The 14095-nt window shown below is 28.9% G+C and overlaps 1 protein-coding gene across 3 annotated transcripts in view; it reads left to right on the top strand.

Moving 5' to 3' along the window:
• LOC147075967 (popeye domain-containing protein 1-like) overlaps positions 1–10955 on the top strand; it is a 194743-nt gene extending 183788 nt beyond the window's left edge. Inside the window, exon 6 of one of the 3 annotated variants that reach the window (XM_085942294.1) lies at positions 9954–10955. In XM_085942294.1, the coding sequence (XP_085798420.1) occupies positions 9954–10018 (65 nt within the window). In that variant the 3' untranslated portion in view covers positions 10019–10955. Of the gene's footprint in view, positions 1–2136; positions 2464–9953 lie in introns of those variants that run through there. The other 2 variants (XM_085942295.1, XM_085942293.1) reach the window with 2 other exon arrangements.
• Positions 10956–14095: the final 3140 nt, after the last annotated feature.

Genomic DNA, 14095 nt, shown 5'->3' with positions numbered 1-14095 from the left:
AAATATACAATAATATATTATATATTTTTTGCATAAAATACACTGATATTTGTTTTTGTGTAGATGTACCTAATTAATATTAATATTGGCTACCCTATTAAGAGTCTAAAAATATTGATCCCTTGTTATTAATTATCAACAATTTAGAGATTGTACTCGTATGTTAGGTAATGTATTAACCGAAAATTGTAAAATTAAGTAATTTTTGAAATGTGATTTAATAAGTATAAACCTAATAGTTATTATTTTGTCATAGATAACGGATTTTATGAATTTGAAACATTTCATACTGTTTTTTTCTTTGATCATTTTTTTCTTGGATACTATGAATCCCATCCAGGGTAATAAACCCAGAAGTCATTCAAGATTCAACGGCCACAAATTACACATTATTTTTATTATAGATTATTTTACAGTCCTAGTAACAATAATTTGTACAAATTGTGTAACTGTTGACCCTTAGTTTTTCTGTGACTCACAAAATTGTATTTGTTAGATACACCCTTTTGACACTTGACAACCAAATTATCTGAACGTACCAGTACAGATATATTAATATAAAAATATGTATTGAAGTATACCAGCTTGATTATAATAATATTATGTTGAAAAGGTGGTTCTGGTATCAAAAGGTTGTATGTGCAAAATCACAGTCTTGAAACGGTCTCAAAAGTGTTTTTTCATGGGATTCGACTAGTTATCCATGCATTCATTTTAAAATCACCCATATTTTTGAATGTATACATTCTTAAGCTTATTAGGATATAATAGGCATTTCATTATTTTTCTCGTAGTGGAGTTAATTTAAATTATGCCTAGTCCTTTGAAAATCTTTGAGATATATTAACAAATGTATTTTCTAGCCGCTATTGGGACTTATTTATTAATATTCAATAGACATGCGTAATTCTATTGTCAAAAGGTTGTTTCTGCCATTACACAGTTTTAAGATCACCGTACAAATTTCTCAGCGTATCTACAATTTGTACACCATACTAATTATTATCAAAAATATATTTATGTTTAATTTATAGCTTACTTATTATAAAATTATATGAAATTATTTCATATTCAAGGTTTGGTGTATAAACCCTTTTGACATTAGATCTAAGTATGAATCGATTAACATTTTGCATTATTATTTGCCCTTTTAGTATAAGTTCGAGGTGTATTGGAAAAAGTACAAAGTACAAATTATAAGTTCTCTCAGATACACAACATTGCTTGTTGAAAATAACAAGATTTTTTTCATAAAAACCTAACTCGTCCATGGGTAAAATTTTCTTCACACCTAATTAATGTTTTAAAGTTCTTTTTGTATTTTTTTCAATGTAAATCAAACAAAAAATTAATATTTTAACAATACTAACTGTGTGGGGTGATACGATTCAGTTATTATATTGACAAATTCATGTAAAAGGAACTAAAGAACATTTATGGAAATAGACACTGAAGTTGGCATACTTTGACTCAGTGTTCCAAAAAATTATTTCAAATTTTGAATCTAAAGATTATAAAAATAGTAATTTAATCGTACAGCGTTGATGAAAGGTTTGTAATTTTTTTTAATAAATCCATGCTATACATTATTAGTGTTGGCCAAACCAGAAGGGCGCATGAAATGTTTTACCTTAAATTGATTATTTACGGGGTTAGATTGTTTGGAATGTTGCTTCAGCTTCCTAAAAGTGCATTAGTTATTCCGTGATGAAGATATAACTAATGTCTCGTATGGGACGTAGTTATAAAAACATATGATGAAAACAATAAGTGATTTCTCTCATATAATGTTACAAATTATCACTTGCGCCCTTTGGGCTTGACAATTTTGATACTGGTTTCACACGTTTGTCTAATGACACTAGTTGACAGCGTGTGTTCATTTCTTGATTAAAAATAAAACAAGGATAGATTACCAAGTTGGACCTCATAAATCATCGGCCATTATGCGGCAACTAAAGTAAATCCATGATAATCACCCAATTAAATTGCTCGAAGCGTGTCACCTCATACGACCCTGTAAAACTTTACTGTATTGCTGTGTTGCCATAATATGTTTTCTTTTTTTAATTTTTCCCCGATATTTGTGTTGGTTGTTGCCGGGTGCCGCTTGTCTATGACGATGGTAACACATAGAGGAGCATGCGCCATTGCTAAACTCCCGGAGCGCCCTCGGTATGCAGTCCCCGCCACCCAGAACGTCTGCTTGCTAAAATAAAACCTACATACCATAAACATTATAGACAACATTGATGTCCCCGAATGTTTGCTTGCTACAAAAACATCATAGACAATATTATTATAAACATTGCGTCATTTTGTGTGAACAAGGTTCTATGTCACAAATTAAATCGTCCGATTCTTGCATCACTATTTTTCAAATAAAATTAGGAAGGGTATATTTATCACCTTGTTACGTTGGGAGATAAAAATCCTTGTTAAAATTTTAATAATTCACTAAGTAAAAAATAAAAGAATTGTTTGCAAAATTAAATACGTTTGAGTTGTAAGTTTTGAAAAATTTTATATAGAACCTTTTTTACCCATGTTGCAAATGATTAGGTGAATATCATTGTTCCAATTATTTAACTTTTAGTTTAAAAAATATGACTTAAGTATATAAAAGGATTTAAATAGATGTCAACTTTTTAGTAGATATATTAAATATTTAGTCCATCGTCTGCTGATTATATTGTTAATTCTTAAATTAATTTAAATAAAGCACTATAAATTATACAATGCTTATTCTACATAATTTAATAAATAATGTGAGATGCGGATTAAATGGTGTCTAATAAGTGTTATACATTGTGTTTTATTTTAATTGATACAATGTCTTTCAACCAAGAAATGACATCATTAAAGTTATTCATAAATTTTCTTAATAATTCCATTTAAAGATACCTTCATGGCAGTTAAGTCTTTTATTTCATTTGTTATTTAGCCCTTTATTACTCTGTTGTTATCAATATCAAATAACATGTTACATAATATTGAAAACATACTAAACATATTTAGTTTGTTTACTGTTTACATATTTTATTAGTATTAATACTATTGTTATTTTTTATACTATTTTACCGTTTTCACCATAAAAATATTTGATTGGGTTTTCATATCCAAGATGAAGTCTCATTCAAAGCAATACAATTGGAACAATGATATTATACTGCTTTTAGTAACACTTTCAATACTGATTTAATTTAAATTAAACTTAAAATTGGAATAAAAATCATACAAATATTATTCCAATATTGATTGGCTAGACCAGCAAAACTCTTTTTTTATATTATTATTTATCTACATAATACATACATATCAACACATAAGTCCCACACTTGTTTTTTAAAAGTTTTCTCTTTTGTAAGTATTATTCTCTTTGGCAACACGATGTATTTTTGTATACCTTTGGGGTTACTTTGCCCAGCTCTTATTTCTAATGATATTATTCTACTTACTAGCAAGTAAGTATAAGTAGCTCTAAACTACATTTAAAGTTGAAACTCTTGCCATGCTTAATAAATAAAAATGTGCTTATAACACAAAACTATAATAATTCATACATATATTTTTATTATATAATATTATAGGAGTTATCAGTATTGAAATGTTGTAACATTCTTCATTTAATGGAATGCCTGCAATTTGATTATTTTACGCCTCAATTCTTCAAGTCTTTTTTTGTTTTTTCAATTAATTATGTTTTGTTGTGCGTTCGTTATTTTATACCAATGATAGATTAATTAATTATTATTAAAATCAATTGCAATTTTAGATATTACTTATTTATAGATAGTGATTGTACGTCAATAATTTTAATAGAGTAATTATGACACCAGTAAAACAATTAAAACTTGTACATTAGTTTTATCATATTTTGAATAAACAATCACTTAAATTAGTTAAAAAAATACACCTATTTTAAATATTTACAATTCTATTTCAACATCTGAAATCTAGTTCAAGATGACATCAATTTTAAATGCAAAATATTAAACACCTAGTTAATATTGTTACACTTCACTTATTCTCTTAAAATAATACTATTTTCAGATTATCGTATTCTTAAAGTCATAGAATATAATATATCATTGGTTTATAATTGGAATAATTAAAACGAAACGAAACACGATTATTTTTTTATATTACTTATGTTATTGTTTTTCACCTTTTCTGTGTCTCAAGATTACAAGGTTGTATCTAACGTTTCTTTAGTTTTCTTTTGGGCTACCAGTATTGTATGGTTATATAATGATAAATGCATGATACAACTTTATCGGAGATCACCATAAATATATATCCCCAAATCTGTAATTTTTAAACCTATTTCATTCAACAATTTCTTAAAAATGCATCATACAACCTTGTTATATTGAACAGCGATCTCACTATCATTCACCCATTTTGTTTGTTTGTTTGTTTTACTACTAATGATCTAACCAAAAATAATATTTGTAGCTTTACCACAATACTGTATAAATTATAAAATAAAATAATGAAAATAATATAATTATTGGTAATGAAAAAATTGTTGTAATATAATTAGTTTACTATCGATAAACACCCCTTTACTAATAATACATAAATATTTGGATATCTTTGTGGATAGCAAGTAAGCATTGTAAAATAACAAATATCCGTAAAAAATATTTTGTTTACAATACAAATGAAACCTGAATTCGTTTGGATTGCTCTCATTTTAAAATCGGACATAGCACTGTTGTGTTCTCATTAAATAACATCATTGGTATAATGTTGTTTCTTAACCAAAGGTCAAAAAAATATATATTTCGTGAGTGCAGAACTACAAGGTTCTAAGTGTTTATTTTTGGTGAAACAAAAGTAACAATGAGGCAGCTTAGAATACTACTTCATAATTAGGTTTGTTCTGTCAAACATAAACACTTAGAACCTTGTAGTGTTAGGCTCGTGATTTGTTAGTGAGGGGGTTAAACTTTTATCGATTCGAAGTAGTCTTGTTTTAAAATATGATAAAGGTAATACTCATATCTTAATTTAAAATATGTTGAAATATCTTCCTAAGGAAATAAATAAGTACACAAATGATATTAAAAGATATTTTATTTATATTAACATTTGAATATCCTTTCTTTGATATATTTACATTATCACATTTGGTCATTCTATTACCCTAAAAGCATTACATTTATCACCAAGAGGTATACGACGCAAAACATTACAAATAATATGATATGAAGCAACAGACAATTAACCGTGTGATACATTTATATAAACGTCATAGATTTTACTTTAAAGTGTATGAAAGTGTTTCTGAATCCACAAAAATGTTAGGTGACACTTCATACACATTTAAATTCTAATTGATTTTTGTTTTGAACTTGAGTAGTTTTTGCGACCGGGATTCACCTTTCGACATCTTCAGGCACTAGCTGCGTCAATGTGCATTTGCCATTGGTGAGTTGCGCATAGTGCCTGATGATGCCGAATGTCGACCTGGGTCACAAAAAAATAGTACAAAACTTAAATCAATTCGGATTTAAATTCAAATTTCATTAAATACTCTCAGTCGATAGTATTAATTACATAACTGAAGACGTTGAAAAACGTTCATACCTTGGTATAGTGTCAAAGCATTGACATCCTGAAAAAATGTGAAGAAGAACCATATAATTGCAGTATCTACAAACATTGAAATGTACAAAATACTAGTTTAAAAAAATAGTGTTTACAAACCCCTAACCAAAAATGACTTTTTGGAGATATATTGTTGTAAGTGATAAATATGCTTGAAAATTTTTAAGCCTTTGTTATAATACTCATGTGTGATAACAAGGACCTAAGTGTCATTCTGATATTTTTTACAATGATTACATTTACATGATCTGAAGTTGGTGGTTAGGTACTCTTACTTCTAATACAATTTATACCTACATGGCAAATATGTAGTTAAATATATACTTATATATTAAATCATATAATCATTGTTTTGTTTTCTAAAATAAAATATAACACCATCAATCATGCTCATCGTCAGAACACGTCATTCATTTCACCTGTCTGTAACTACATAGGCATGTCACCTAGAAGAAAAACCATAACATTAAAGATTATTGTTTATATATTATATGTCTAACTATGAATACTATACAATATTAGATAAGTGTGCATATTAATGGAATGGATGTTTTATGTTTCTGTCTCCCCCTATTTCTGTCTTTTTCTACAAACCATCTCTTGCATCGTGAAGTACAAGGTAAGTTGTATTATTGTTCAAAACTATGATTATTAATTTAATTATTTTTGAGTTAACAGTACACGCAACAATAACAGTTAAGCCAGTATGATAGCAAATTCTAGGTTCCAGCGTCAAAAGGATGTATCTGCCTAAACATAGTTTGGAGATAGTGCTCTTTAAAAAAATGTGTTCTTTGATTTATGGCTATAGTTACAATAACTAAGATTTGTTTCACACAAGCCGCAAAATGATATTGATACCAATCAGAAAATTTCAATTGTATGTTCACAAAAAGTTAATTGCGTATGAAAATGACAGTCTGCTAACAGCAGTCGGATTTATTGTAACACTTGATAAATATAATAAAATTAATACTGTTGACTGACCTCATATGATGGAAATGTAATTTGCATTCAAGTTCATGTAAATTTTGTACACTTTCCTATTAATCAAATATGAAAGTGATTAAAATTTACATATATTTGAATTGAAAATCTATATTTCCATTTAAAAGACCTACAAATAATTGTTTTAACTCTTTCATCACTAGACTGCATTAATATTTAACCTGTCTATAAAATTTGAATATTTTTTTGATTTTTGAAGATCATCAAAGTGTCATAAGTCAAAAAGGACTACATTATGGCGTATCTTAAAACTTTGTGTAGATACGCCTTTTTGTCGCCAAGAATCTAAAATGTACTTACTTGCTAGTGGCATGATATTTTAACACGTGTGAAAGAGATGCCATAAATGCATAAACCTATGCACTACGCTGTTCACTGGTTTGCTCTAACCTAACCGATAACACTAGTCCTAGCACTTATTGACATAGAACATGGACATAGAACCTATTATCATAGACCACGCTAGTAAATTAATAGGTACCTAATTGTTTAGTATTTAATCATAGCGTGTAGTGTAATTAATCACCTCGAATAAAGATAAATAATGAAATGTTTAGGATTGCATCTAATGCTCAGATGTTGTCTTGAATTTTATTTAATAAAATCTAGTGCCGTCAGTCCGCTGAGGGTCTTTGATCTCCTACCTGATCTGATCTTGAAGTTTCATAATGATTTGCTTGATTCATAATTAATAGTTTGATCACTGAAATGAGGATAATTATAGAATAAACAATACCTACACATTTCACATAATCTGACCTTCTAGAACACCCATTTTGTTTTTGTTTATTTTCTTTCATTGTTCCCTTTCGTCCATAACTCATAATCAAAGATTTTAAATAAAAAATGTCCGTCTTGAACCAATCGATGTTGAATATTTTTCAATGGTAAAGGAAGTTTGTTCAACTATATAATATACTATTCTCTATGGTTATTAACTTGCAGATGGATATTACAGAACAAACCACATCGTAATTATTGACCTTTTGAATCCTTAAATGTAACAACTTTGTAAAGGCAAAAATAAACATATTCTGTTCATTTATACTAAGCCTCAAGTGTCCGATGTAACATATCGTCTCGTTTTAATTATACCTTATACCACAAAAGTCCAAAATCATAACAATCCCACACTACCTGTTACTTAGATAAATTAAGTTATTCAGAGACAAATACCAGAATTTTGTCTCCTGTAAAATATCAATTTTGTCACAACAGACGTTTTGACACATCAACATATCAATACATTAATATTTAAAAATACTAACAAGTAACTTTTCTTTTTTTCAATTTAACGTTATTTAAATTTTATTTTCAAATGCCACAAAGCTTCACAATTTTATAGAATTTCAGATTACAATGTCAAAAGGTTTTATCTCATAAACCATACATGTCATATTAAAAACATTTTTTTGTTAATTTAGTAGCCAAACACTGCTTGTAAAATAACATCACAGCAATTTTTCATAACTGTAAATTTATTAGTATTCTTTTTGCGACTATATCAAAACCATGTCTTTAACTGTTTGACAATGATCCCTAATATGCAGAAATAAACAAGATGAAAGAAGAAGAAATTAATTTATAGATTATTGTTTGCCATGTAAAAATTTCAATATCGACCAATGGATAACGAAAACATCATAAGCCAATCGAATCGTTAAAGTAAGTCCATCATCATAGTGTAATTATTGATCGTAACCTTTTTGTAGCTTAAAACTCGTTCCCTTTTTTGTGTGTGTAGCGCTACCACGGATCACAAAATACTATTACTGCGGTAAGAATTTGCTTATTTATCTGTGGTATATTTTTAAATTGTTATTCTTTTCAGTAAAAACGTTCACTTGCAAAATGCTTTTTGATATTGACCAGCAATAATTACCAACATTAAAAAAAATACTAAAACATATTTGGGCTTTGTTATTGTGAAATGTTGTTGCCAACGTGGAAAATTGGAACTGCAGAATTTAAATAATTATTGTCTTTGATTTCCTTTTATGTGTATAATCCAAATTATTTGTGTATTTAGACATTATATTTCTCCCGATATTTTGTTTTGTTTACAATTTACAATTACGCACCAAAATTCGCTTTAAATGTTAATTTCTGTTGCCATTTTTGCTTTTTAGAAATTTCAGTGCAATTTTATGATTGAAAAAGACCAAAAATTATTATCATGGTGGTTAAAAATAACAGAGCATAGAAATTGATTGAAAATATATTTTTTAAATTACTTTATTCCCACCGATAGGATTGAATCATTTTAATGACATAAATTCAGTCATTTTAAATACGTAATATGGACAACCCTCAGAAATACACCTATCTATTAGAAAAACCCTAGAATAAATCTTAAATCAAATGAAATTTGAACAGCACACATCTTTTCATTGCCAAGCGAGTGCTATAATTTTTCATTAAATTGTTTTTATTGAATACTACGACAAGAGTTACGGGTATAAATTTTTTTTTATTAGCGAGTGCAAGGACATCAAAACTCAAATTAAAATTTGTAATAATCAAGTATAGTAATGTCATCGGTTCCTTGATTTAAATTACAAAGATGGTAGCTAGTAACGGAATTTGGAACACTCCATAAAAGTGTTATTAATATTCACAAAAAGCACATTAGGGTCAGTAAGTTGGTTACATGTAAATTGTACGTAAAACATTTCACCGTGGCACAGTTGGCAGTAAGCTTTCTTATCGGAAAGAGATGACCGTATACGATACGGTCTCCAATTTTATTAGATTCAATATGAACATTAATTCAATTTTCATAGCTGATTTTGGCAAAACTCCAGAATGAAAACCTAACCTAACCTAACAATTAATCCAGTGTATCGGCTATTTTCAAAATTTGTTTCCCACTGGCTTACTGTAAACAGACAAGATCTGTGTTTTATTTAGACATGAATTTTACCTCAGTACTATAAGACCCAAAGAGGTTGAACGGTATTTAATATACGGCCATAAATTTCCGATAGAACATTTCACGGTAAAGTGTGATACCTACGGCGAACTGCATACATACAAGTTTCCGGACACGCAGTAAGTTAATTGGTTAAGAGCACTTGTGTGGTAGGTGAAAGATGTTTGTTGGAATTCCACACGGTTGATGATTATTATTTCCTGATTTTTTCTATTTGGTATATTACTGATGGTTTTCAAAATTATGTGTTGTCTATAAATAAAGAAATTGATCGCTACATTTTAAATTTAGTGTATATTCAGTATTGAAAAAGAAATGGTTTATTCAAAATATTTGTAATATTTGTATAGTGTTGTAAATTTATATGATTTGCTTATAAAGACTGTATTCTTTCCAGTAGGAGATCCAAACGCCTGGCGCCTTGGGAGAATAGAAGAGGCCGATCATGAAACACCAGTTTAAAAAATAGTTAAAAACAATTTTTAAAAAATAAGTAATATTTATTACATTCTCCTCACAGTGTTCAAAAACATATAAAATCCACCAATGAGAATTACTATTAACAAAATAAATAGTTCGCGGTTAGACAATTGGAGTTTTATTTGTCGATAATAATGATAAGAGCGGTTGAAATGCTTATTATAAAAGATTTATAGTCATTGTTGCGGTTTGAAAACGTAGGTTAACCATAGACAATAAGGAATATAGCTTTTAAAAGGAATGTGTTACGCTTGAAATGTTATAAAAAAATGTTATTTATCTATAATGATATTTTTCAGTTTAATAATGATTGGTAGGATTGTTCCACCCTTTTTAGCCAAAGACTGCATGTACACAACAACCACTTGTGTGACAAATCGGTGGCAAAGTGTTAATTGTATGAAATGTCTGGATGCAAAAAAATGCAGTCGTCTTACTACGGAAACAACGGCGCACGGTGAGGAGATCAGAGGAGTTTAGCATGTGATCCACCTCACATTGATACATTATTCTTGCCGGAGTGACCCGCATGTCTGCCGATCACTTTACTGCACCATGTTGCTTCCGCAGTGGGATATTCACCCATTTCCTCATACCCAAACACTCTGTAAAATAAACCTGCTATTTACTGCACTCATGTCAAGTGTTCGTTATGTGCGAAGCAAATAAAATTTAATGTATTTAACATAATATTTTTTGTTCTTGTTTGATGTGAAGTTTCTGATTTTCACTTTGATCTCAAATTGAAACTGTTTTCTGAAAGCAGTTTTCGATAGAAACACAATTTTGTACTACATACATTTATTTTATTTTTTATTTTTTTAATCAATGAAAAGCATGTCGTCTATATAAGTTCAATACCGCGGAAGAACCATTTGTCAAAATGTTCAGGAGGGACAAAAAACCTTGCAATTTTGTCAATAAAAAAGATAAAAAATAAATTTAACTGCAGCTTATTGTGTCTTCCTGTTTTATATTAGTTTAATATATTTTTATTATCGTATGCGTCTGTGGCCATATATTGCCATAGGATTATTTTGTAAATCAGCTGAACCTTACGCGGTATTGCCGCAGCTCTCCGCTCTTTCGCTGTATTGGATCTAGGGATATACGAGGTCTTGCTTGCTTCTTTAGTATGGATAATTCATGCGCGGTATTGATTTTAACCGAGTGCAAGTAGTCTATTGGTCAATTTAAAAATTTGAATGCACCAATCAATGCGGCTTGTGCCGTTTAACCGAGAGCGCCAAAAATGCGTATTTTGAACATATTGGCTCGTACGCGGTATTGAACTTACATAGACGTTGTTGTATTTTATTTCATTCAATGTTTGGTTGAATAAGATATAAGCTTGTAAATTATTTTCGTTTGTCATCTCATTGGATTGAGTTAAATCAATAAAGATACCAAATATTTATGTTTACTTAAAAAATAATATATTCAATAAGGCATGCTCATACAAACTCAATATAAGTTGGCAATTTTATCCCATCTAATTTATTTGCCAACACGTAATATGGTTACTTAATACATAATGCCCACAATCACCACAAAATTTACCATGGCGCTACATGCTTGTCGCAGCTCTACAATTACGATAAGTTAAATGAAGATGCATTTTAAATGTAAAATATCACAAACGCATCATCTCATAGATGAGGAATTTTTTGCTTATTGTATCAGTGTTGACGAAATAGGATATAAAATCATGGCATTTGTATTCAATTCTTAATTTATCAAATTGAATGAAGTTTAATAACGAGTTTCAATATGATATTGCATTGATTATCTATGTGTGGAGTACTTTACAGAACTTGTTAACAGAAATAAATTGTTTCTGTTGTAACAATTTAAAATGTACTGTCAAAAGGTTCTATCTACAAATGATGGAGAAAGGAGTCCTTAAAAACAACTATCTACAATCACTTCAATCTCACAGTAAAATTACTATATACCTTGTATAATATTATGATACTGTACTGTTGGAAGGTTTTATAATTGAAAAGAAATATACCAGAATGCAATATGTTGTATGTGACAATGATCTATTTATTATATTATTTAAAATATAAATGTGCTATTAGTTTTTATTTTATTGGCCGTAATGTGCAAAAATTGATATTATTAATTCAATTTTATGAGTCCAATTCATTTTCTTATCTAACACTACTCAAAGAGAAAGTTTAAATTATAATAATATCACATATGTATTAGAAAAGAGACTTAACTCCAAATTTGCAATTATTCAGGAGAGACATTTTAATTTTTATTCGATCTTTGATTCTCCGTATTTTCAAAACAATGAGACAAAAATAAAATAACAGTTCACGTTTTGATGATATTTCTCACATATGCGTACTGGAAAAGCGACGCAACTAAAAAAATGTCACTTCAAATTCACACAACGTCAAATATTTACTAACCGAATTTTTTTTTTAAACGGTACATGTTCAAACACGCGCGTTAACATCATTTTACTCCCTACTTTAATTATAGTTTGTCAATTTATGGCTACGGCCGTATGTTGTAGCTTAACCACTGGGGAAAGCCAAAAGAAATGGCCTATTTCAAAAAAACACTACCTTATTCTTAGGTCAATAATTATTATAAAGCAATCATTATTCGTAGGATGTTTATCACACTTGAATGATCAAAGACATAGCTTATAATGAGTACCTATCTTTATAATTATCTTCAAATGTGTTAATCTTGCCCATTTTTTGAATAATAAAATGCCTAATTCTTGTCAAATTTGGGATCACAGAGAATATCAATATAATTTTTTATCGTAAATATTTCACTATAATAATGTCGATATGAATTATACTGATGGTTTTATAAATGCGTTTAAAAATTAATAAACGTAAAAAATCTTAACACCACTGCACATTTATGTACTGAAATATGACTATATTCTAAAACATTAGAGCGAGAGGTTTAAAAGATACTATTTTATGTAATAAAAATACTTTATGCAGTCATCAAATGTTTAAAATAAATATAAAGGATAATAAGGCTTCAAAATTATATAAATAGATTATCTACAACGTTTAAGGTATGTCCAGGATCATGCTTTGAAAATAGAACGAAAGCTCCATTTTGACATACGCTGAGCATGTCCCCCCTTAAATCTAGGGATAAAAAAATAAAATAAATTACTTTCGCATATACGCACATGTAGATGGCGCTAGCAAGGTTCCAGTGGTGATGATAACTGAAAATCGACAAATTTTGAGTTAGGTCTCTTTTCTAATACATGACGTGCGATATGTAATAATATATTTTTTAATCTGTTGAAGATTTTATTTTTGTCATTGGTTATTAACACAAGTAACTGTAAATTATGTCACTCTCATTTTATGATTTATGTGTTCCAGCCATCCTTTATAATATAGCAGTATAATTTATGAAAGAAATCTGCAGTTAATTTTAAATGTGCCTTACATTTAATAATTATTATTGACTAGCAGAACAGCCGGCAATCACCAGTGTTCCTGCGAGTTATTGATTATGTAAAAAATAAAATTCAATAGCTGCTGTGTTGTTCAGGTAACAATTTATTCCACAATGTAAAAACATTTTCATATCTTTGTAAAATACACATATCTCCATAAAACCTAATAGATTTACAGTTGAATCCCAAGTAACACTTGTATTGAATATTGAATAATTTGTACCGTATTTATTACAAATAATATCTTGTTTATTAAATACTACCATAAAATAGCGACATGTGAAAAAGGGTTAAGTCCGTTGAACAAGCAATGTCTTATGAATTGACCGAACCTGAAAGACTCCTTTTAAGTAGGCCGGAAGGAAGGTCGGCAGATTTGATTTCAAGTAATTGGACTGTGCGGAAAGAGATAAAGCATCCCTGAGATCGTGGAGGGAGAGAGTTTGCGTAAATTTTATATTTTGTAAATCTTGTAACCAGAATTTTCTATATAAGTGTTACAAAGCAATTTGTATAATATTATGGTAGATTTTATATACACAGTGTAATTAATGTTAGTTTGCATTAATGATAAGTGTGAATTACATAATTCCATTTAAATACAT

The sequence above is a fragment of the Rhyacophila brunnea genome, unplaced genomic scaffold (genome assembly GCF_057557595.1).
Source record: "Rhyacophila brunnea isolate RB1 unplaced genomic scaffold, BYU_Rbru_1.0 scaffold_14, whole genome shotgun sequence".
Taxonomy (NCBI): Eukaryota; Metazoa; Arthropoda; class Insecta; order Trichoptera; family Rhyacophilidae; genus Rhyacophila; species Rhyacophila brunnea.
This window is presented reverse-complemented; position numbering and strand designations above follow the sequence as displayed.